This window comes from Bidens hawaiensis, unplaced genomic scaffold, assembly GCF_021521415.1.
Source record: "Bidens hawaiensis isolate Kalapana, Puna unplaced genomic scaffold, B.hawaiensis_p1.1 tig00004525_1, whole genome shotgun sequence".
NCBI classification, from domain to species: domain Eukaryota; kingdom Viridiplantae; phylum Streptophyta; class Magnoliopsida; order Asterales; family Asteraceae; genus Bidens; species Bidens hawaiensis.
In genome coordinates, this window is record NW_027491273.1 from 176,464 (window position 1) to 202,485 (window position 26,022).

The window sequence follows — 26,022 nt, forward strand, 5'->3', positions numbered from 1 at the left end:
TAACTTATGATTTCCCGAACTCATTACTCATTAGTGACTATACACCTGCTCTTGAATAAACCTAACTTATGATTTCCCGAACTCATTACTCATTAGTGACTACTGCTGATTTCATAAATCTGCGAGTGCTCATGATTCTGATTATTCTTTTAAGGCAAGTTTTATTTAGTCAGTTTACTCATATTCCTTGATTTCGAGTAGGGCATTTAAGTTTTAAGTTTATATAATGCACATAACTTGCGAGAGTGCAACTTTCCGTTTATTTTAGGATTGTGTAGTGTATCAATAGTTGATTGCAATGTTTGATAATTCATTGTTAAGGTATATAAGTAACTAGCTATGTTTCTTCCAAATGTTTTTATATGTCTTTGCTAGTCAATTTTAATAAACACAGTGAAACATGAAAATTTAACCAAAAGAAAGCAAGAAAGCTGTAGCTTGCATGATCATAGTTGATGAGCTTTCTTTTAGTTCTGTGTAAAGGTTTTACGCATGATTGTAGTATTTTTCAACCATTGTTTAATTTAGATGTAGAATTATCCTCACTAAAGATGCTTACCATATGTTTCTTGATGAAATGAGAAAAGATTATAATTTTTTTTTCTTTTATAATATACGTGCAAGAAACATTGGTAGAATATGTTACTCACAGTTGTACCTCCAGATAAAGAGTGAAGTATGCGTGTCTTATGACACACCCAACGTAACAGCTAAGGGTAGGGTACGTGGATTTTACCAATAACCGAATCCCCTGAATTCTGAACGAGTAGATCGGTTCGGGTACTTTGGGTGAGCATGTGACCGGTTTCAATTAAACTGATCTAATATGGTTTGGTGAATGGGTGGTAAAAAAACTGACTCTGGTTACCCGAACAACCAGAAGTCTTTCATATTTTGGAGAAATAGGGTCGCCGGAGAAGTGAATATTATACAAATTAACCTGAATAAACTGATAGTATTTGGGTTAAATGGGTTTATTTTGAAAGACTAACTGATAAATGACCCTGATTACAATCAGGTATCGAGGGTTGGTTCAGTTTAATCGAATCTGGGTATTATACCATCGGCTTAAAATGGAGGGGACTTCAATGAATACAGTGGGCTTGGAAAGCAAATTCATCGAAGTCCACTAGTTTAAGCCCGTTGTTTAATACTATTCGATCAAACCAGCCTGTTAACCGAGCACCTGATTAAACCGATTGTAATTAGGGTCGCTTATCGGTTAGACTTACAAGCATAAAAATCCGAATAACCTGAACCAGTTAACCCAAATACCATCCTTTTGTTCCGGTTAGCCCAAAACTGTTTAATACCCACTTTTTCTCCGGCGACCCTTCTCTCACATTTGAAAGTAGCTACATCATGTTATTCCGGTTAATCCAAATCTTTTCTTTTACCGTCGATTGACCGAACTGAATTAGATTAGCTTAATTGAAACCTGATCACATGCCAATCCGATACACAAACAAACTACCCGTTCAGGATTAAGGTTATTTGGTTAAGTATGATTTATTGTATCAGCTTTTACATACAAAGACTTTTTATTGTTATTTCTAAGCATTCATTTTTTTTAATCACCAAATCTGCATTTGTTAAAAGTTAAAACAGCCCTAACAATCTTTGACTCGAAACTTAGAACTAATGCCACCCACCTCGTCAAAGAAAATATATGAAAATCATTAAGTTTAAGATTCTTATCTCAGTTATTTCTTTTGGGAGATGTTCTTTTTTTTTTGGTAATTCAAAGTTGAATTAATGCACAAGATATGTTAAAAGCTTACACGATCTAAGCAAAAGGAAACTCAACTGCAAATGGTACATAAAACTAGTTTGTAAATTGTAGATGCAGAATAGTTAAAAATAAATAATATAAACTACAGTTAAGACAAATTACTAAATTTATAATCTTAAATTGCCAAAACATTGTATTAAATTGTTAATAGTTACCCTAACACGTAACCTCAGGAAGCATCATGATTCACACACACACAAAAAAAAAATTCTATGGGTGAACAAGCAACTTTGGTTCTTCGTTCTCATGCTAACAGGAAGCAGTGCAATATGCAAATCTTAACAAAGACGGAATGTAACAGACTTGGCAGATTATATGCATATAAACCATACTCAAAATCAAGGACAAAGGGTAAACCTAATAAGGAACACTTACCTTTACAGAATGATCTGAATCACAAACAGTCGGGAGGAACCGTGCCTCTGAGCCAAAGACTTACTTAAATTGGGGACATGGTATTTATAAGTTCGGTTTGGGGGGTAAGATTGTGATGATGAAAATAAAAAACATACATTGGGAATATAGGATGCTTGGAAATATATTAAGTAATATCTATAAATGACATTAGTAAAGTTTGTTACTTTACTAGTGGTAACCAGAATTTAAAATCAACATGAGTACTTGTACAATACAATTGCAGGTCATATTTTTGTCACACCTGCTACTAGGGATGAGCAAATTCGGTACTGGTACCAGTTGGTACAATAACTTAACGATCAGTTGCTTAACAATAACTGCTCTTGAAAGAACCTTACTGTTGTATGCAACATGATCATATCGTACCAGTTATTAAATTGGCATTTTCCTACAAGCAACCTGAACTTGTAATTTTCAATTTTAAAGATTAATATGGATGGCGTGGAACTAATTCACAAGTGTCCAAAATATCTTTCCGCAGGAAAAGCTGTCTGAAAGGTCAATTCTCGTTCCAATGTAGACGTACAGACTGGAATCTTCGTCTACTGCAATCTTGTGTTATTGTAACTATATTGAGAGTTGTATAATTTGCTTTGTGGTGTAAATAATATCACAGATTTTTGTAGGTATAATTTGCTTTGTGGTGTAAATAATATCACAGATTTTTGTAGGTATGTGTGTCTAAACAAGAACTAGCACAAAACCTGATCTAAATTTTCATACATTCATTGGCTGGTGTGTTTTGCCATGGGTTGCTTGCTTAATCACAGTTTTTTTGTTTCTTATTTTGGGTTTTCAGCGAATTGTTGCTTTTTTTTATTCCGCTAAAGGAAAACAATCCAAGCTATTAGCAATCGAGGCTTGTATTCAGCGTGACATATAAAGGAATGATGTGTGTTGGTATAAATGCTTAACTTGTTATAATATAGAAATCATGAACAAATAAAGATGGATCAAGGTGCAACTTTTTAAGATGAACTGGTACTACAACCGAGTCTATTTGTTGTTTATTACATACCCAAGTCGTCGAATATGAAACAAAAAGTGTTCATGTTTTGTTAGGTCCGCAAAAGCTGATCACGCCAAACTAAATAGCATATTACCGTGTCTGTGTTAGGTTCAGTTTGGTTTCAGTTAAAACCGGTTACATAAAAATGGGTTAATGGCTGAGATCTAATGTTAAGCTAAGATGTTCCACTTATCTTTACATCCCAACTTGCACACACGTTTATCGAATAGGTTATATGCATCCCCGTCCGTTTCCCTGTTTCTATCGTTTCAGGTACTATAAATGAAAACTGCAAGAATCAGCCAACGAACACACCCTTGATAAAGCCTATTATTCTGAGACGTGACACATTGTTACAAGAGACATAAATTAAAAGTTACACAAGCACCCATATCTACAACAATGTCATGTTTTGGGTGACATAAAATTAATGTTTGAACCTTAATCACTAACACGCATCTTAACGCATTAATAGCCGGAATGCTTCATTATGGGTCTCAACTGCATACTCGTATCCAAGATTGTTTGCATGATACCGAAACTCATCTAACTCATTCGATGGAACTTGAATACCAACCAAAACATTTGCCCCCATTTCTCCCTGCAAACATAAAAACCAAGCTTTAGAGTCACCAACATCGAAAGGGCAAAACAGGAATTATTCACTTGGTTGAAAACTCAAACCTGTGCACGGTAATGAAACAAGCTTATATTCCAACGCGGGCTAAAAGCGTGCAAGAATTTCATCAAAGCCCCTGGCCTCTCGGGGAAAACAAACCGACAAAGAAGCTCATTTTCAACATTAGTTCGCCCTCCCATCTGAGAAGTCAAGAGTGGTTTTTGGTTTTACCATTAATCCATATAACCTACTAAATAGCTTTTATTCCAAGAATATAAAAATAAAGTTAATAAATTGTTACCAGATGGCGTAAATGATCTTTAACCATGTCGTTATTTGTGAACTCGATAGTTTTTAGGTTATATGACTCCATTCTTTCCACCATTGCTTGGAGCTCAAACTTTGTATGAAGACCAACACTATAACAAATTACAAAAGAAATATTAATTTATTAAAAATAAAATACCAGAAAATAAACTTAAAAACTTTCTTAAAATAAATTAAATGTTCTTGCCTGTATAGAACTAGAGCTTGTTTCTTTTCAGATTCATATCTGTACTTGAACTCGGTAATATTCATCTTCCCAATCTGCCAACAAAAATATTGATATTATGCAAAATTTAAGGGGTAAATATGACATTTTATCCATAATGAATGACGTTTAATAGTTTTTGGAAAATACAGAAAACTAACCAGTTCGGCAAACTGTTTAAAACTTCCAGGTTCCTCGGGCATGAAAGTTGCAAGAACAGCCTCTCGTTGTCTACCAACGTTTGCAAGTTCGGTTACTAATCTTAATCTATCAAAATTCATGTTGGCCCCACTAGTTATTGATACAACATTTATATCCTTAAGATTATAAAACTTGCAATATGCTTCTGCACCCGCAAGAGCAAGTGCACCTGCTGGTTCTAAAATGCTCCTTTTCTCCTCAAACATATCCTACAATATAAACACTTTAATCATTAATAACTTTTTTTCTCTTTTGAAAAACAAAAATCAAACCAATGCAAACAAAGAGAAATTTCATTCATTCACTAAAATTTGAAAACTATGTTAATCTGCTTGTTTTATGGTGATAGAAGCTGTTTTAAATAAGTAGTTTAAATTTGCTTACTTCAGACGAATTATTATTGACAGATGCAAAATTACAAGTTTACCCTTTGGGACTCACTTTTATGGATGCACAGATGGCATCACGACTGACAAGAACCACTCCATCAATCAATTCCCTGCATAACCGAAACGTTTCTGAACCGACTTCTTTAACCGCAACACCATCTGCAAAGCCTCCAACTTGGTCAAGCATTACCCTTTGACCATGATGTAACGATAACGCCATTGCATTTGCATCAGCAGGCTCTACACCAATGATCCGTACCTATATGATAAAGTTGATTAAAAAATATTAGGAAATAAAAGCTTATGCAATATACAGTTAACAACATTTGAAATATTACCTCTGGCGATACCCTCTTTATGTAAGCAGCAATACCAGCTATCAAACCGCCACCACCAACAGGCACAAATATGGCATGAATTGGACCTTGCATTTGGCGTATGATCTCCATTCCAACCGTCCCCTGGCCCATTATAATATCTGGGTGATCAAAAGGTGGAATGAACGTTCGGTTCTCACTCTCGCATCGTTTTTTAGCATATGCCTGTGCTTCATCATAAGAATCACCTTCAAGAACAACTGTTGCACCTAACCTCTTAACCGATTCCCACTAAACACATCATTCAAAAAAATACTGTTTTAAGATCATACAAGTTATATGTAATATGCATAATGCATGCATGTTTCATCAAGCAAGCAAGCAAACCTTGATCCGAGGTGTGGTGACTGGCATGACGATTACAGCATCACATCCCAGTGTCTTGGCCGCTAATGCAACTCCTTGAGCATGATTTCCAGCAGACGAACATATGACACCTTTTGCCAGTTGTTCTTTTGGAAGCTTTGCCATCATGTTATACGCTCCACGAAGCTTGAATGAGAAGACCTGCAAACTCAAATTTAGCATCTTAGCGTTATTATTGTTGAGTAATGGAGCCTTGGTTGGCCTTTTGCATGGTCAACATGAAGAAACAAAAAAGGGGATCTTAATCATTTTAGGCCAAGCTAATAAAAGAGAAACCCTAGTTGTAGCTAGGGATGTAAACAAGTTGAGTCACGCCTTAACTCCAATAGGCTCGAGCTAGGCTCGTTTTAACTTATGAGAGATCAGCTCGCTTCAAGCTCTTTTCCCAAAGCTAGAGCTCGGCTCGTGAGTCGTTTGTTATTTATTAACTGATTTTACATATTTTTAGTTATTATTATATGTTGAGAAAAACCTTAAACAAGCCTAAGCTAGAATCAAGCTCATGTGCAACACCTTAAACAAGCCAAGGCTGGCCTCAAGCTTGGTTGCATGGTGTAAAATTAATACATAGAAGTCCAAAAAAAACTTAAAAATACACAAGGCTTGTTAAGGCTCGAAGGGCCTAAACGATCTTCCAATGCAAGGCTCAAGCTCAGGCTCGATAACTAAAAAAGCATTATTTAAGACTCAGCTCTTTTCGAGCTTTTTATCGATCCGATCACAAGTAGCTCACGAGTAGCTCGACTCGTTTGCACCCCTAGTTGTAGCCATGGACATAGGTTCCACATCAAAACCAAACCACATTATATTGTCGTGTTCGTTTATTTTCTATTCTACACGATATTCATTTGTGTGTGTCTTGTTTTAATTCCTAACAATTATGTTAATAATTCGACTAATTAATCAAAATTAAGGAATATGTGCACATCCCTATCAAAACCACCACCAATTTTCAATAGCAACTAATACTAATTCGAATCAAAACATGTCGAAAACCGATATCAAATTAAAACTTCCGCTTACAGGCTGAAGATCTTCTCTTTTAAGCCAAACATTCACCCCTAACCTCTCCGAAAGCTTCGGGGCAAGCGACAAGGGCGACTCAATGGCGACATCGTAGACTCGATTCGACGACAAGATATTGGTCAAATACTCCATCTCCGTCAACGCACCATTCCCTTCCTCCACCTTATGGTCCGGCACCGCTCCCAACCGTCCCGATTCGTATTGAAATGACGACGGCGAAACCCTAAGCCGTTGCTGTTGTTGTTCAGGCACCTGCTGCACCACCTCCGTCGCCTTTGATTTGGACACCGTGGCGAGGAAGGAGAACCTGAGTCTCGTTCGGCGCCACGGCGTCGTGAATGACGCCGCATTATTGTGTGGTGCGGCGTCATTGGTTGGGAGATTGGCGTACGGGGTGAAGCACTGCATTTTGTTTGTTGTATATTTATTTATATGGTGTTGTATGACTTAAGGGTGGAGCGGGATTGTTGTTATAATGTTGGTTTGATAGATGGAGGAGGTTATGGTTTGGGTAATCAAAGTCAATTTGGCAGCCGCCGGTATTTTTATTATTAGATACATGTGTTAAACATGACTGCCAGCATGAGGGTTGGTTATTTAATTAGGTTGGTGATGGTGATGGTGATGGTGATGGTGATGGTGACTTCAAGATCAACCAATGTAGTTTTTAGGACAGGTAATTAATGATTGTTGCGTTTTCATGTTAAGTTTATGACTTCAAGATCAACCAATGTAGTTTTTAAAATATTGAATTTTGCAATTCAAAAAAAGGATAAAGGCGTAGCTTGTTGTTCGCTTGTCTTTTGTTTTATGTAATCAGTCGTTTTCAGTTTTATAATTTTTTTTACATTTAAATTCAAAATAAAATAAAAAATAAATCGTAAAGAATAGGAAAATAAATATGTTTGGGTGTAGTGCTCGGTGGCTTCTGTGTGCTACGGTGTTTCAATGAGGCCACTAGTGGTGCTCAATGGCTTTCACGCCAGTAGTGGTTTGTGGGTAGGGACGCGGTGTTTCAGTGAGACCACTTAATTACTAATGTCACTTCAGCACCACTAGCGGTGTTGCATAGACCATGCCGCATAGATTAATCGGTGTTGTAAGACTCGTTCTACTTGGTCGAGTACTCGCTACTCGGCATTCTTCAGAGGCTCTTTTCTCCAACTCGGCCTATATTACTTAGACTCGAATCTAGGCAGCCAACTCAACGATTCGTCGAGTCTAGTCGGTGGCCCACTTGGAACTACTCGACAATTACGCGGATCTAGTCGTTGGCCCACTCAAAACTACTCGACAATTACGCGGATCTAGTCGTTGGCCCACTCGAAACTACTTGGCGATACTTGGTGATTTCACTCGGATTTAGGAGATTTTGAACATGTGTCCGTTAGATTAATATTGATATTCACGTATATTGTTATAAATACTAGTAAACTTATGATAAGTGACGGTAGATATAACTTTCTAGAAATTAGTTTTTTTTTATAATTTATCATGTCCGATTACTCACTGGCTAGGCCGAGTACTCACAATTCACCTGTCCACCAACATAGCAGTGCCTAGCAAATTCTCTTGTTCAGTACTCGTTGGGTTCTATCTTGTAATTACTTGTAAGGCGTTGGATTCACCTGTTAGTTTGCTAAAATTACCCGTTTATATTTTCAAATACATTTTGTACTATTTAATCTTTCATATAGTTTTACAACCGAAGAAAATTAGAAGTTAATGAATTAGTAGATTGTTTTATTATTCAACAACAAAGAAAAATAGAAAGAGAGAATTTTTACGGTATTGCTCAGGTAAATAGGAACCTTTGTTTCGGTAACTGGGGCAGGCATTATCTAATACCATGTCCGTCCCATGCCCATGTAACATTATTAAGACTAGTCTAATAAACGGTTGGTTGAGGGGGGGGGGTGAATTTTATCGTTTGTATTTTGTCCGTTAAGTTTTGGTTCATTTCCCATTTGTAACCGAACTGAACGGGGAAAGTCACTTGTAAATGGTACAAGCTAGCAAACGGTCCAAAATGTCACAAATCTTCTAGATTTGTATAAAGCATTCATGCTTTTCAAATGTCTACATGTTAGGTTGTCATTTAAGAGCCTCATTATTACCATTCATATTTTCTAAAATGTGATACATATCCCTGAAGATAATAATGATGACAAGTTGTGATAAGAAACTAAAGGGTTATATACACAAAGCATGCTAATAACAAGTTGCTTTATGCTTTAATTAAACATAGAACCATTTTTATAATCCTAACACATTATGAATTATGAAGGAAGACAAAGGTGGAGGGCATTAATGATGAATTTTGACTTCCAATTGGAAGAGTTTTATGATAAGAAACCTGTGATATATAACTTTATAAAATGTGTTACAATTATAAAAATGATTTACGTTTTAAAACACAGTAAAAAATACAGTTACATTTGTCGGGCTGAAATTAATTTATGTGTAAATCATATTAATCCTAACCCAAACACAATTAAAACCATGAAGCACAAAAACAAATTATGTACTTTGATTATTTAAATAGGCAAAAGGGGTTGGCGGGCCAAATAAGTAGGCGGATTTGGCGAATTTGTAATCAAGGTGTAAACGGGTTGATGATTCATAGCAAAGTTGTAAACAAGTTGACGGGCCGAGCTTTATAAAATTTTATATTTTTAGTTCTAATATTAAACAAGTTGATGGATCGACTTCTATTTACATCACAACTCATTTATTGAACGTATTAGACGGATCAACCCGTTTACAACCCGAACATAGACCCAACTTAAAACTTTATTATCCATCTAAACTCTAAAGTTCAAGTCCCAAACCCTAGTTAAAACACAAAAAATACAGTATACAATATACAACCATATACATACACTCATAAAAACATATAGATATACAATTTAAGTTAATATGAATAATCAAGATTAACAAATATGTATTTAGTTATTTTACAAAGAATAGTTACATAAATCATCGCTAAAACGTGGTTCAAAATGACAAAAAGAAATATCTAATAATTTTGAACATGTTAGCACAACATGAATGAAAAAAAAAAGACCAAAAGATCTAAAACCGTGTTCTAAACAACTAGGAAGACGGGCCCCTTAACTCGAGCCAAACTTAGCCAGAGTTCATTTTAACTCAAGACCACAGTTGTAAACTTTCCACAAGCAGCATAGTGCCGCCTGCTCATCACCAAAACACAGGCCGACACAACCAACGGGCCAAAACAATGACTTTTGAGTTATTGACTTTTTGATTTATTTGAACTTGACTTTTTACCATAGTGAAGAACCAAGAGTAACTACTACTATATGAAGCAAAAGAGCTTGAATAACACTTATCGTTCTTGATGAACCGCTCTCACTCAACTCTCCTGCATACCGGGATTCGTCTTTACTTGAAGTTATCGACACGTTTACATCATTTGAACCTGAAAAAAGGTTGTGAAAAAGACGGTAAAAATGATATTATTACCTTTGGTATAAAAACAATGTAAAGGTAAAAAGATTATGCTTACAATCATAATCAGTCCATCCAATTCGTTTCTTTGATAAATCATAAACGAATATCTTATCTTTAAGAACAAGATCTGCATCGAAAAATAAATAAAATGGTGATCAAGAAGTAATACTTGAAAAATTAAACGGGCGGGTCAAGTGAAATATTTTTTTATTATAATTAACTAATTAATTAATGTATGATTTTAATCCAAGCTATTTTAACTGACCTCCAAGAATTGATACCCCGTTTTGAACTTTCTGAAAGCCGATGCACCATGGTGTACCTCCGTCCTGTAAGCATTCATGCAATCAATATTAGCTTGGTGCTTTTTGATACGCTTTCGTTTTAAATTTAAAAAAAAAACTGAATAATATTAATAATAATAATAATAATAGTAATAGTAATAGTAATAACATATATTAATAACTGAAAATAAAGAGACAACGTTAGGGACACTCACAACGGGATCTCCATGTACAAGATAGTTCTCCGGCTTAAGGATCATAGCCGCACCGCCCGCAAAGTTTAAAGAAACCTCCGGGAAAATCTCATTTATGCTTTTTTATGCAAAAAATAATAATAATAATAATAATAATAATAATAATAAAAAAAGAAAAAGGATCAGTTGGATGCCCAAATGACTACAAGTAAAAACCGAAAAAAAAAAATAGACATCAAGAGGTACCTTGATGTAACTAAATAACATTGGGTGTCCTTCGAGAGAACAGACGTTGCTAATTGTGAAACAGCGGCCGTTATCTGCAATGTTTAATAAAAACTATATCTAACTAAATATCTATTTTCTATAGAATTACCTTAATGTTGAAAGAATCTGACATACAACACGTTTGACCAGTAAAGTCAAAAAAACAAAAACAAAAAATAATAATAATAATAATAATAATAATAATAATAATAATAATAATAATAATAAAATAGAAACTGAAACTTACAGCATTGACAAAAGGTTCAAATGCTTCTGCAACAAGGTATGTCAAAGTTGTTCCAGAGTCAACAATGGTTCCTCGGTTATCTGACGTGGCGAAAACAGTCGGGTCAATTGGCAGCATCTGTCCGTTGACTGCAATACTTTGCAAATCAAGATTGTAATGAGGCCTGAAAGATTAAAATTAAAGCCCGTTACGATATTTGTGTTCTCTAACTAATAACAAATCTACTCAAGTGTATTAAAATTAAACAAAAAATCTAGCGTTTACTTGTTCGCCAACTTTAACATTTGGCTAATCAAAAAGTCGCGATTAAAAAAGTTACAAAATAATAATACGTACTGTGACGGGACAAGGGGACTATAAACCATGGTGGGGTCCATTATTTCACCAAGAACAAGCTTGCCACCACCCGTTCCATCTCCTTTTAAGCAATGTGAAAATACCTTTGGAGTAATCCCATGTGACGAGAGTTGTGACACAACAGATAAACGTTGTTGACCAAAACCAAAGATCCCGTCAATCGCCTTATCGGGTTTGGTCAAACTACCTGTTTGATATGTGCTACACCTATTACATATTATATAAAAAATATAAAATTGTTAACATTTTTTTAATGATGAGACTGAAATAAGATGTTCTACGGTAAGAGTCAAATATTATGTGGCGCGATAGTTAAGATTTTAGAATTTCCGTCATTGTTTAATTCTAACTTAAGTCATAAAACACATTTAAAAATATAAAACGGGTTACACGAACATGACCCGTGTAACTAAACGAGTTTGCGTGAAAAGATTATTAAACTTTCCAATACGATCAAGTCACATTGCAAGTCAAAGAAAACTTCTAAAACACGTGACAAAACATGAAGAACTCACCCAAAAGTAATGTAAGCCGAAGAGTTAGCAACCATGGAGGGTCCCACAATCGTGTCAAAATAAAACAAATCCGTGACGTAATGACCCGATGTGCCACTACCATCTCCATACTGAAACTTATAACCACATTGATTGCCTTCAGAACACAATGCATCCGAGGTTTGAACTATTGAAGAACACATTGAGTCCGAACATGATACCGTGGAAGCCGTTGTTGAGCTTCCAATATCAAAGAAATTGAGATCAATCTATAAAGTATAAACCCAAAAAGCATTATTAAAAAAATATTTTTACTGGAACTTAAAAAGCAAGAAAAGAAAAACACATACACCGAATCCACTTGACTGAGGGCAATCAGTGCAAGAACTACAAGTCACCCATAAAATGTCACTCCCGGTGTCGATCTGCACATTGAATTCTTTTGGTGGAGAACCCAATTTCACTTTAGTAAAATACAACCTGCAACACAGATAAAATTACACATTTTGACTTTTTTTAGTCAATCAATTTCTTCAAAATCTTCACATTTGTTCTAAAGCAGAGGAGTAAACGAGCCAACCTGCTCGCGACGCACTCGAGATCGGATCGATAAAAAGCTTGAAACGAGTTGAGCCTTTTCAAGATCGAGCCGAGCCAGAGCCTTAAATAAAGCTAGTTCAGTTATTTATCCCCAGCTCGAGCCTTGTATGGGAAGCTCGTTTAACAAGCCTCATGTATTTTTAAGTTTTACCTCTTTTGGACTTCTATTTATCAATTTCACACTGCACAGCCGTGCTCAAGCCGGGCTTTGGCTCGTTTAAGGTACTACATGAGCTCGAGCTGAACTTAGGCTCGTTTAAGGTTTTTCTCAAAATATTTACAAATAATTAAAAATGTATATAAATTAATCAATTTAATTAATTAATAATGAACGAGCTCGGCTCGATCTCTCATAAGTCAAAACGGGTCGAGCTTTAACGTAGTCGAGCTTGGGCTCGGCTTGGCTCGTTTACACCAATAATAATCTAAAGTATGCAACTTTTTTAACAAATTTAATAACCACCCTAGTAAAGTTACAACCAGCAGCTTCAAATGAACCAAGTAAGTGATCAATAAGTGACAGAATCCATATTAATTTTGTGTTTGTAAACAAATAGATTTGACTCCAAAAGGTCAAAATGTATCCAACTGTCAGTAATCATTAAGTCACATTTTTTAAAGAATCTATACATATCCATATTCACATTCATACACAAAATGTCATACAAATACCAGACAAACAAAAACATGATCACCGACAACAATGCATAATTCACAATACCAATAAAAAAAATACCAACTTTATAATAATAAACCAAGAAAATCAAAACCCACTAATAAAATCAAAAACTATTACTGGGTTTTCAATAAAATTACCCGCCGTAGTAAGAATCGGCGGCTCCGGCGAGATTGAAGTGAACAATGCATAGTTCACACCAACAATATAAAAAAAAATACCAACTTTATAATAAACCAAGAAAATCAAAACCCACTAATAAAATCAAAAAATATTTGTGGGTTTTTAATATAATTACCCGCCGTCAAAGTCAGCAATGCATAATTCACACAACCAAAAAAAAATAGCTTTATAATGAATCAAGAAAATCAAAACTCATTAATAAAATCAAAATATATTAATGGGTTTTCAATAAAATTACCCGCCGTAGTAAGGATCAGCGGTTCCGGCGACATTGAAGTCAACAATGCCGCCGGAGAACCGTTGCAAGATTCTGGCGTGTCTCACACGGTCACGTGCTCTCAGGACTTCAATCTCCACCGTCTTGTTCGCCGGGAAAACCCTTTCCAGTGTCAGAACTCTCGTCGGAATCCCGCCGCCGGTCACCACTGCCGCCAGCAGAATGATTGTTATTATTATCAAGAGCTTCATGCCGGTCTTTACCGGCGGTTTAATGATTAAGTAAATTACTTTTTTTTTTCACTAATTCATTAATTGGTTTTTGTGGGGGTTTAAAAGAATTAAAGATTTAAAGAGTGTGGATTGTAACGGTTGAATGTGTGTGTGTGTATATATAGTTGTACATGAAACTATGAAAGTATTTGTTTTGTAGAGAGAATGAGGATGGTGGTGGTCATCATTGATTTTGATTGGTCACTTTATTTAAAGTTGCACACCTCGATTGCTACAATAATGTGTCATTGGTCAAATAAACCGGTTAATCAAAATGACTCGAATTCAAAAACCGAACTGGTTTGAAACTGATTATGTAGAAACTGGTTTAGAACCAATTAAAATCGTAGGTTCAGAATCCGTTTGTAATTTTCTCCACCAAAACCGGTTTCAAACGGTTAACCGAACTGAAACCTAGAAAAAGCCGGTCAAAATCCGAATCGAAACCCCGATCGTAACATTGTGAAAAACCAGTTTCAACCCGAACCGAAACCGATGATAACCGGTTTTGAGTTTTGAATAACATTACACTCCTATTCGTATAATTTATGGCAAAAGAAAAACATATTTAGCGAGATGTGTAGTCAGTTGGTAAAACCCGCGTGGTACAGCTGTAAGTTAATTTGAATTCGGTTAGTATCGGGTGTAGGTAAGTAAAAAGGTTGGGGACACACATTGTGTTTGGTTTCCTAGAATGTAGGAACTCTAAGTGGTAAGTTGTTGGAGTTGGTAGATGTGCTTAAAAGGCGTAGGGTTCAGATAGCATGCCTTCAGGAGACTAGATGGAAAGGGCATAAAGGGCCCGAGTGTAATGGATACAAATTGTTGTACTCGGGGTCTGATGGGGCTAAGAATGGTGTAGGGTTCCTAGTGGCTAAGGAACTACACAATAGTGTGGTGGAGGTGATAAGGCATAATGATAGGATTATGGTGTTAAGACTAGTCCTAGGTGAGGAAGTAGTGACAGTAGTTTGCGCTTACGCACCACATGTTGGACTAGGAGATCCGGAAAAAAGAGATTTTTGGGATTGCTTAGACGCGGTGGTAAGGGCCATACCTAGGGATGAGAGGATGTGCATAGGAGGTGATTTTAATGGTCATATCGTAAGGATAGCGATGGCTTCCAAGTCGTTCATGGGGGTTTTGGGTTTGGTGATAGGAATGAATCTGGCACAGATCTCCTGGACTTAGCAGTGGTGTGACATCTGCCCTGATCCGACCCGACCCAGGTACCCGTTTCTCTGACCCGATCTCTTTCTTTTATGTAATATTTATACTTATATTTTACTTTTAATAATAATAATATATTTTCCTTCCCGCCTCTTTCTCTCTCTTTCTTTCCGCCGTTCCGTCCCTCTCCTTCTCTCTTTCCGCCTTCTTTTCCCTCTTGTCGCCGTCCCGCCCTTAAGCCTTGTTTCCCTCTTTCTTCTAACTCTTTTGTTCCTTCCCGCCTAAGGTTGTCTGCGCAGACCCCTTGCAAGGAAGCCTGCGTGAAGACCACCTGTTTCAGCGATACGCGAGACGAACTCTTCTCGCAGCGCGCTAAGAATTGTAATTCTTCTCGCAGCGCGCTAAGAACGGTAGTTCTTCCCGCGACGCGCTAAGGATTTGTAGTTCTTCTCGCAGCGCGCTAAGAATCGTAGTTCATCCCTCGACGCGCGAAGAATTATAGTTCTTCCCGCGGCGCGCTAGGAATTCTAGTTCCTCCCGCGGCGCGCTAAGAAATATGATTCTTCCCGCGACGCGCTTAGAAATGTAGTTCTTTCCGCGACGCGTTAAGGTTGGTTCTGTCTGCCTTCGCTCTCGCGCTCTCTTGACCTTCTGTGTCTGCCTTCGCGCCTTAGCCTTCTCGCGCTAACCCCTTTGAGTTTTCTCCTGTTTAATCTAGCCGTTGCTTTTGTGTTGTCTTATCTTTTGAGCTGTTGACCTAATCTGCTTTATGTCTGAAAAGCCACTTTTGGCGCAGCATGCGCACCAACCCCATTGGTTGACAGAAAAAGTGACTGACATTATCTTTTGAGATCTGCTTTTGCCATGCTTGACCAGTACCTTTATCTGACCCGCCCATGCTTTTTACTGTTCCCTGCCAGCTTTATCTTGCCCCCTGCAGCTGCCATATCTTTCCATATCTTTTGCTTTTGGATTCTTATGCTTTTTGATATCTTTTGCTTGATCCTGTTATGATCCTTTCCCCCTTTTTTAGGGATTATGTCTCCTAGGGTTTTCCTATAAATAATAATGTTATTTTTCTTAACACTACACACACAAACACTTATTATCTTTCTCTTCCTTTGCTCTCTGCCGATTGTCCTTCTGCCGCCTCCTCTCTTGCCTCCGTTTTCTCCTCTCCTCTGCCCTGATTTTCGGTAATATATATATTATATATAATAATTTACTTATTAATTATGCTAACTTGTAATCAAGACTTAAAACAAATCATTAAAACAATAATCTTATTTATAGGTTAACTTGTGCTTGTTTAAAGTTGGTTCTTGCTTTATCTTACACCGCATCGTTTATCAAGTGAGTAATCTCGTACCTAATCCCTTTTTGCTTTTAATGTTTTGGGATGTTCATGTGTTCATACAAACTTAGAGTCTTAAACTTGTTTATGAACTTTAGTCGCGCAGTATCCCATGTGTTGAGGACGTAGACTTGGCTATTTATTTGTATGTGTGGATCATTAACCGTTTTGTCGGTCTATTCCGCAGTTTTCATGGTACCATTAGATGAACACGGGAGAACTATCGTTTATGATTTTCTCTTTTGTATACACATGCACAGTTTGTCTTGTTTGTGAGCTCAATTGTGAGCACTGGCAGTCTTATGAATCTTAGAGTTGGTCCCGATCAGATTACACCCTTGTTGAAAACCAGACATACACATGTTGCGCGCAGATTTATTGTTAACTATGTATTGTATTAAACTTGATTTCTCACCAACACGCAAGTGTTTGACGTTTTATTTTAACACATGTTCAGGTTTGCAGTAGCTGTTTTGGAGCTTGTGGACACGTAGGAAGTTTTCTTTATTTTGGACCTAGATTAAAATGTATCAAGACAAGTTATTGTTGTTCGAATATTTTGCCTTATAATATATTGATTTATGTTGATTTATGTTATCTTGTGTTTACCCTGCGCGTGCGCGAATGAATGTATTTATTAAATATTGACACCCAATAGTGTCACGAGTAATGAAACAATATGTGGCGCCCCGATGTATAATCCGCCTTTGGTCGGGGTGTTACAGATTGGTATCAGAGCTCGTTGACTTTAGGATAGGTGGTTAGACGTAACGGCCTAGAATACCTAAGAGTCCCTTCTCGCGCATGAGAGAAATCTCATGTTTGCGCGCTTATTGTTAATTACTCGTTATTTATGAATATGCTCGCACTTGCGCAGTATATGATTTTATGTTTTATTTCGCGATATTTCGATTTTTGTTGAATTTCGATTTTTATTGATTTTTCTTACATGTTCGTTTGTTGGATTTGAAAATCCGAAAAGTCATGGTGATACATGAATAGTTGATTTTCAATTTCCCTTTACGATTATGTTCTGAGGTTGGAGACTTGAAAAGTCATGGTGATACATGAATTGTCAACTTCCAATACTCATTTTCTTGTATGTTTTATATTGAAGATTGAAAAGTCATGGTGATACATGAATCGTCAATCTCCAATACTCGTTTGCTCGTATATTTTAAATTGGGAATTCGGAAAGTCATGGTGATACATGAATTGTCGATTCTTGATTCGAATTTGTTACCTTTATTAAGTCTGCATTTTAGGATCATTTATTTTACTTTAACTTTTGACTGTAACTGACTCCGTGAAACCAAGCTTTTCGAGGTTATACTTTGCGCTAAAACCAAGATATTAACTAAAATTAAAATTTTTATAGAAATGCCTCCGCTATCTCGCCGATTTCAGAGAAGAGAAGCCTCGCGCATGCGTAGACAGCAACGTTCCCATGAAATGGCCGCCGCAATAGCCCAAGCTTTGAGCCAAAACAATACCAACACCTCTAGTTACAACATTAAGTCCTTTAACGCGGGTAACCCTCCAAAGTTCACAGGTCTTGAAGGAGCCACCATGATGCTCCAGTGGCTTGAGAAAATAGAAAACACTTTCCTCCACACCCAATGCCCCTCAGACAGACGAACCCTGTATGCTTCCAGTGTCCTGGAATCTAGAGCGCTTACATGGTGGAATGGAGTAGCTCATGCGCGTGGCGCAGAAGCTGCTTCTAGCATGCTCTGGGAGGAATTCAAGGAAATTCTGACGCGAGAATTCTGCCCTCCCAACGAAGTTAAGCGCCTGGAGGAGGAATTTTGGAATCTTAAGCAGTACAGTGGCGAAGCGCGCGAGTACGCGACACGCTTCCATGAACTAAGCCTGCTTGTCCCTCACCTTGTTACCCCTTCACGCCGAGCCATAGAGAAATTCCTTGGGGGTCTTCCCATGGAAATTCAAGATTCTGTATGGGCCAGAAACCCAGTAACCCTTTCTGACGCCATCGAGTTGGCCGCTGTGCTCAGCGACAACCATGTCAGAGCAGGAACCCTGTTCCTGCGAGAACAGAAAAGACCAAACTCACCAAGACTGCCCCTGAACCAACAGAAACCAAACCTGAACCCTCAAACCGTAACAACCTCAAGCGCAGGCGCAAGGCCTATGCGCTTACCAACCCGCCCATTGCCCAGCAACCCATCTACCAACCCCCAGTTTATGCGCCTAACCCACTGTCAACCTACCCAACACCTGTAGTCCACAACTATGCCTTAACCAATCCAGCACTCCCTGCCCCGCCACTTAAGAAACCTTACACAGGAAACCATCCCTTTTGCCCAACCTGTAGATTTCACCACCCAACCCAAACCCCGTGTCGACTTTGTACCCGATGTGGCCGTACTGGTCACACTGCTGAGAACTGTAGAGTCCTTCTCGCCAATCCAATTGCGCCAACACCACCAGTCTACCCGCAGAACCCACAACCAACCTACCAAAACCCACGACCCAGATCGTGCTTTAACTGCGGTGATCCCAGTCATTTCCGGAACGCGTGCCCGAGACTACAAGTTCAGATCACACAAGCGAATCCGGTGAACCAGATTTCGAACCAAGTGACGCGTGGACGAGCTTTTAACATAACCGCGCACCAAGCGCAAGCGAATAATGACGTAGTTAATGGTACATTTTTACTTAACGGATTTTATGCTTCTGTACTTTTTGATACTGGCGCCGATCGAAGTTTTATCTCTCGCGCCTTCGAGCAGAAGCTTGCGCGACCGCGCAACGATTTAAAAGAAGATTTTTCAGTTGAATTGGCTAATGGTGAAACTGTTTTAATAAACTCAGTGATTAAAGATTGCACGCTTAACCTTAACGAAAACGATTTTCTGATTGACCTCATCCCCATGCCTCTTGGAAGCTTTGATGTTATCATTGGTATGGACTGGCTCTCGAAGAATCGCGCCGAAGTTATTTGCGCCAAGAAGTTGATTCGCATTCCTCGAGAAAATGGTGATCTTCATATTTACGGCGAAAAACCCTCCAGTGGTCTTAAGCTTATGTCTTGCGCCGAAGCCCAAAGACTCATGCGGAAGAAGTGTATTGCATTTCTAGCCCATGTGGTTAAACCTGCTGAAGAAAAGAAGCTTCGCGATATCCCTGTTGTGCGTGATTTCCCTGAAGTTTTTCCTGATGATCTTCCTGGTATCCCTCCCGCTCGTGAAGTCGAGTTCCGTATTGATCTTGTCCCTGGTGCTTCCCCCGTAGCTAAATCTCCTTATCGTCTTGCACCCGCTGAGATGCAAGAATTGGCCAGCCAACTTCAAGAGTTGACTGCTAAAGGATTCATTCGCCCTAGCTCTTCGCCCTGGGGTGCTCTGGTGTTGTTCGTTAAAAAGAAAGATGGATCGTTTCGCATGTGTATTGATTACCGCGAGTTGAACAAACTCACCATTAAAAACCGGTATCCCTTACCGCGTATTGACGACCTCTTTGATCAACTCCAAGGTGCCTCTTGTTTTTCCAAGATTGATCTCCGCTCTGGCTATCACCAGTTGCGCATCCGCGATGAAGATGTTCCGAAGACTGCTTTTCGAACTCGTTATTGCCATTTTGAATTCTTGGTCATGTCCTTCGGTTTAACCAACGCACCCGCCGTTTTCATGGATCTAATGAACCGGGTGTGTAGGCCTTTCTTGGATAAATTCGTGATTGTGTTTATCGATGACGTTCTGATTTATTCTAAGACCAAGGCCGAGCACGAGCAACATCTCCGATTGGTATTGCAAAAGCTTAGAGCTGAGCAACTCTATGCTAAGCTTTCCAAGTGCGAATTCTGGTCTGATGAAGTACAGTTTCTTGGTCATGTTGTCAACAAGATGGGTATTCATGTCGACCCATCCAAGATTGAAGCAATCAAGAACTGGATTACGCCATCCTCTCCTTCCGAGATCCGTTCCTTTCTGGGCTTAGCTGGTTACTTCCGGCGATTCATTTCGAACTTCTCGAAGATCGCTTTGCCTTTAACAGCTCTAACGCACAAAGGTAAACCGTATATTTGGGGCTCGAAGCAAGAAGAAGCCTTTCTAACGCTCAAGCGTTTGTTGTGTGAAGCTCCTGTTCTTGCGCTACCTGAGGGTAATGATGATTTTGTCGTGTACTGCGATGCCTCCAACCAAGGTCTCGGTTGTGTTCTTATACAACGAGGCAAGGTTATCGCTTACGCATCAAGGCAACTCAAGGTTCATGAAAAGAATTATACAACTCACGACCTCGAGCTTGGTGCAGTTGTATTTGCCTTGAAGATCTGGAGACACTACCTTTATGGTACTAAGTGTATCCTTTACACTGACCATAAAAGCCTTCAGCATATCTTTGATCAGAAGGAACTTAACATGAGACAACGCCGATGGAACGAACTCATCAGCGATTACGATTGTGAGATCCGGTATCATCCTGGTAAGGCTAATGTGGTAGCTGATGCGCTCAGCCGAAAACCCTGCCAGCTTAACTGTATCTTGCCGCGCACCCAGCTTCACTTCGCGCCGATTCAAAGCAACCTTGAATCGCGTATTAGTGACGCGCAGCGCGCATCCATCAGTAATGGTAACCTTCGCGCCGAGTTAGCGTGTGGCGCGGAAGCGCATTTTGTGCCTAATCTGAGTGGAATTCTCTGCTATCTCAATCGCATCTGGATTCCCTTTGATGTGAATCTTCGCGCTGATATCCTGAGTGAAGCGCACAAATCTCGGTATTCTATTCATCCTGGCGCTGATAAGATGTACAAGGATTTGCGCATTACTTATTGGTGGCCCGGTATGAAGAAGGATATTGCTGTGTTCGTAGCTAGATGCCTGACTTGTTCTAAAGTAAAAGCTGAACACCAACGCCCATCTGGTTTGCTCGAACAACCAGAAATTCCTACGTGGAAATGGGAATGTGTAGCGATGGACTTTATTACCAAGTTACCTTTGACAGCAAGCAAACATGATAGCATTTGGGTAATAGTGGATCGTTTGACTAAGTCTGCTCACTTTCTGCCCATTCGTGAAAACTACCGTGTTGAGCAACTCGCGCAGCTTTATGTCAAAGAGATTGTCTGCCGCCATGGTACTCCTTTGAGCATCATATCCGATCGCGATGGCCGTTTTATATCCCGCTTTTGGAAATCCCTCCAATCTGCGCTAGGAACTCGCTTGGACATGAGTACGGCATATCATCCCCAGACTGACGGTCAGTCTGAGCGAACTATTCAGACTCTTGAGGATATGCTCCGATCTTGTGTTCTTGATTTTGGAGGTAATTGGGATTCACACCTGCCTTTGATTGAGTTCTCTTATAATAACAGCTATCATTCCAGTATCGGTATGGCCCCATTTGAAGCACTTTACGGTCGTAAGTGCCGCTCCCCGATTTGTTGGAGCGAAGTGGGAGAAACTCAAATCACAGGACCCGAACTTGTTCAAGAGACAACCGATAAAATCGCCAAGATCCGTGATCATCTGCTGACTGCCAGAAGCCGACAGAAGAGTTACGCAGATCGTAGGCGAAAGCCTCTCGAATTTCAAGTTGGTGATCTTGTTCTCCTAAAGGTGTCGCCTTGGAAAGGTGTTGTCCGCTTTGGGAAGAAGGGTAAGCTTGCTCCTCGATATGTTGGACCATTCAAGATCATCGCGCGTGTGGGAAAAGTTGCCTACAGACTTGACCTGCCGCCCGCGCTCAGAAATGTGCATCCAACGTTCCATGTATCCAATCTCAAGAAGTGTTTAGCTGACGAGAACCTTCACATTCCACTTGATGAAGTTCAAGTTGATGAAACTATGCATTTCGTTGAGAAGCCTGTTGAGATTATGGATCGCGAGGTTAAGCAAACCAAGCGCAGTCGTATCCCTATCGTGAAAGTTCGCTGGGAGTCCAAGCGCGGAGCCGAGTTTACATGGGAAAGGGAAGATCAAATGAAGATCAAGTACCCGCACCTGTTCTCTGCGCAACCTACTTCGAGATAAATTTCGGGACGAAATTTCTTAAAGTAGGGGAGACTGTGACATCTGCCCTGATCCGACCCGACCCAGGTACCCGTTTCTCTGACCCGATCTCTTTCTTTTATGTAATATTTATACTTATATTTTACTTTTAATAATAATAATATATTTTCCTTCCCGCCTCTTTCTCTCTCTTTCTTTCCGCCGTTCCGTCCCTCTCCTTCTCTCTTTCCGCCTTCTTTTCCCTCTTGTCGCCGCCCCGCCCTTAAGCCTTGTTTCCCTCTTTCTTCTAACTCTTTTGTTCCTTCCCGCCTAAGGTTGTCTGCGCAGACCCCTTGCAAGGAAGCCTGCGTGAAGACCACCTGTTTCAGCGATACGCGAGACGAACTCTTCTCGCAGCGCGCTAAGAATTGTAATTCTTCTCGCAGCGCGCTAAGAACGGTAGTTCTTCCCGCGACGCGCTAAGGATTTGTAGTTCTTCTCGCAGCGCGCTAAGAATCGTAGTTCATCCCTCGACGCGCGAAGAATTATAGTTCTTCCCGCGGCGCGCTAGGAATTCTAGTTCCTCCCGCGGCGCGCTAAGAAATATGATTCTTCCCGCGACGCGCTTAGAAATGTAGTTCTTTCCGCGACGCGTTAAGGTTGGTTCTGTCTGCCTTCGCTCTCGCGCTCTCTTGACCTTCTGTGTCTGCCTTCGCGCCTTAGCCTTCTCGCGCTAACCCCTTTGAGTTTTCTCCTGTTTAATCTAGCCGTTGCTTTTGTGTTGTCTTATCTTTTGAGCTGTTGACCTAATCTGCTTTATGTCTGAAAAGCCACTTTTGGCGCAGCATGCGCACCAACCCCATTGGTTGACAGAAAAAGTGACTGACATTATCTTTTGAGATCTGCTTTTGCCATGCTTGACCAGTACCTTTATCTGACCCGCCCATGCTTTTTACTGTTCCCTGCCAGCTTTATCTTGCCCCCTGCAGCTGCCATATCTTTCCATATCTTTTGCTTTTGGATTCTTATGCTTTTTGATATCTTTTGCTTGATCCTGTTATGATCCTTTCCCCCTTTTTTAGGGATTATGTCTCCTAGGGTTTTCCTATAAATAATAATGTTATTTTTCTTAACACTACACACACAAACACTTATTATCTTTCTCTTCCTTTGCTCTCTGCCGATTGTCCTTCTGCCGCCTCCTCTCTTGCCTCCGTTTTCTCCTCTCCTCTGCCCTGATTTTCGGTAATATATATATTATATATAATAATTTACTTATTAATTATGCTAACTTGTAATCAAGACTTAAAACAAATCATTAAAACAATAATCTTATTTATAGGTTAACTTGTGCTTGTTTAAAGTTGGTTCTTGCTTTATCTTACACCGCATCGTTTATCAAGTGAGTAATCTCGTACCTAATCCCTTTTTGCTTTTAATGTTTTGGGATGTTCATGTGTTCATACAAACTTAGAGTCTTAAACTTGTTTATGAACTTTAGTCGCGCAGTATCCCATGTGTTGAGGACGTAGACTTGGCTATTTATTTGTATGTGTGGATCATTAACCGTTTTGTCGGTCTATTCCGCAGTTTTCATGGTACCATTAGATGAACACGGGAGAACTATCGTTTATGATTTTCTCTTTTGTATACACATGCACAGTTTGTCTTGTTTGTGAGCTCAATTGTGAGCACTGGCAGTCTTATGAATCTTAGAGTTGGTCCCGATCAGATTACACCCTTGTTGAAAACCAGACATACACATGTTGCGCGCAGATTTATTGTTAACTATGTATTGTATTAAACTTGATTTCTCACCAACACGCAAGTGTTTGACGTTTTATTTTAACACATGTTCAGGTTTGCAGTAGCTGTTTTGGAGCTTGTGGACACGTAGGAAGTTTTCTTTATTTTGGACCTAGATTAAAATGTATCAAGACAAGTTATTGTTGTTCGAATATTTTGCCTTATAATATATTGATTTATGTTGATTTATGTTATCTTGTGTTTACCCTGCGCGTGCGCGAATGAATGTATTTATTAAATATTGACACCCAATAGTGTCACGAGTAATGAAACAATATGTGGCGCCCCGATGTATAATCCGCCTTTGGTCGGGGTGTTACAGATTGGTATCAGAGCTCGTTGACTTTAGGATAGGTGGTTAGACGTAACGGCCTAGAATACCTAAGAGTCCCTTCTCGCGCATGAGAGAAATCTCATGTTTGCGCGCTTATTGTTAATTACTCGTTATTTATGAATATGCTCGCACTTGCGCAGTATATGATTTTATGTTTTATTTCGCGATATTTCGATTTTTGTTGAATTTCGATTTTTATTGATTTTTCTTACATGTTCGTTTGTTGGATTTGAAAATCCGAAAAGTCATGGTGATACATGAATAGTTGATTTTCAATTTCCCTTTACGATTATGTTCTGAGGTTGGAGACTTGAAAAGTCATGGTGATACATGAATTGTCAACTTCCAATACTCATTTTCTTGTATGTTTTATATTGAAGATTGAAAAGTCATGGTGATACATGAATCGTCAATCTCCAATACTCGTTTGCTCGTATATTTTAAATTGGGAATTCGGAAAGTCATGGTGATACATGAATTGTCGATTCTTGATTCGAATTTGTTACCTTTATTAAGTCTGCATTTTAGGATCATTTATTTTACTTTAACTTTTGACTGTAACTGACTCCGTGAAACCAAGCTTTTCGAGGTTATACTTTGCGCTAAAACCAAGATATTAACTAAAATTAAAATTTTTATAGAAATGCCTCCGCTATCTCGCCGATTTCAGAGAAGAGAAGCCTCGCGCATGCGTAGACAGCAACGTTCCCATGAAATGGCCGCCGCAATAGCCCAAGCTTTGAGCCAAAACAATACCAACACCTCTAGTTACAACATTAAGTCCTTTAACGCGGGTAACCCTCCAAAGTTCACAGGTCTTGAAGGAGCCACCGTGATGCTCCAGTGGCTTGAGAAAATAGAAAACACTTTCCTCCACACCCAATGCCCCTCAGACAGACGAACCCTGTATGCTTCCAGTGTCCTGGAATCTAGAGCGCTTACATGGTGGAATGGAGTAGCTCATGCGCGTGGCGCAGAAGCTGCTTCTAGCATGCTCTGGGAGGAATTCAAGGAAATTCTGACGCGAGAATTCTGCCCTCCCAACGAAGTTAAGCGCCTGGAGGAGGAATTTTGGAATCTTAAGCAGTACAGTGGCGAAGCGCGCGAGTACGCGACACGCTTCCATGAACTAAGCCTGCTTGTCCCTCACCTTGTTACCCCTTCACGCCGAGCCATAGAGAAATTCCTTGGGGGTCTTCCCATGGAAATTCAAGATTCTGTATGGGCCAGAAACCCAGTAACCCTTTCTGACGCCATCGAGTTGGCCGCTGTGCTCAGCGACAACCATGTCAGAGCAGGAACCCTGTTCCTGCGAGAACAGAAAAGACCAAACTCACCAAGACTGCCCCTGAACCAACAGAAACCAAACCTGAACCCTCAAACCGTAACAACCTCAAGCGCAGGCGCAAGGCCT

At 39.3% G+C, this 26,022-nt stretch overlaps 2 protein-coding genes across 2 annotated transcripts; both read right to left on the reverse strand.

Moving 5' to 3' along the window:
* Positions 1-3,507: 3,507 nt before the first annotated feature.
* LOC143626848 (threonine dehydratase 1 biosynthetic, chloroplastic-like) lies at positions 3,508-7,136 on the reverse strand. The gene is made up of 9 exons (XM_077096798.1): positions 6,726-7,136; positions 5,664-5,843; positions 5,298-5,567; positions 5,012-5,218; positions 4,531-4,779; positions 4,352-4,425; positions 4,139-4,256; positions 3,903-4,037; positions 3,508-3,819 (listed from the first exon to the last, which is right to left on the reverse strand). The coding sequence occupies exons 1-9, from the start codon at positions 7,134-7,136 to the stop codon at positions 3,679-3,681; spliced, it is 1,785 nt and encodes a 594-aa protein (XP_076952913.1). The 3' UTR covers positions 3,508-3,678.
* Positions 7,137-10,011: 2,875 nt separating this feature from the next.
* LOC143626850 (aspartic proteinase 36-like) lies at positions 10,012-14,242 on the reverse strand. The gene is made up of 11 exons (XM_077096799.1): positions 14,218-14,242; positions 13,743-14,010; positions 12,396-12,525; positions 12,067-12,314; positions 11,531-11,758; positions 11,195-11,357; positions 10,927-11,000; positions 10,702-10,798; positions 10,468-10,531; positions 10,258-10,329; positions 10,012-10,170 (listed from the first exon to the last, which is right to left on the reverse strand). Exons 1-11 carry the CDS (start codon positions 14,240-14,242, stop codon positions 10,016-10,018), a joined length of 1,524 nt encoding a protein of 507 aa, XP_076952914.1. The 3' UTR covers positions 10,012-10,015.
* Positions 14,243-26,022: the final 11,780 nt, after the last annotated feature.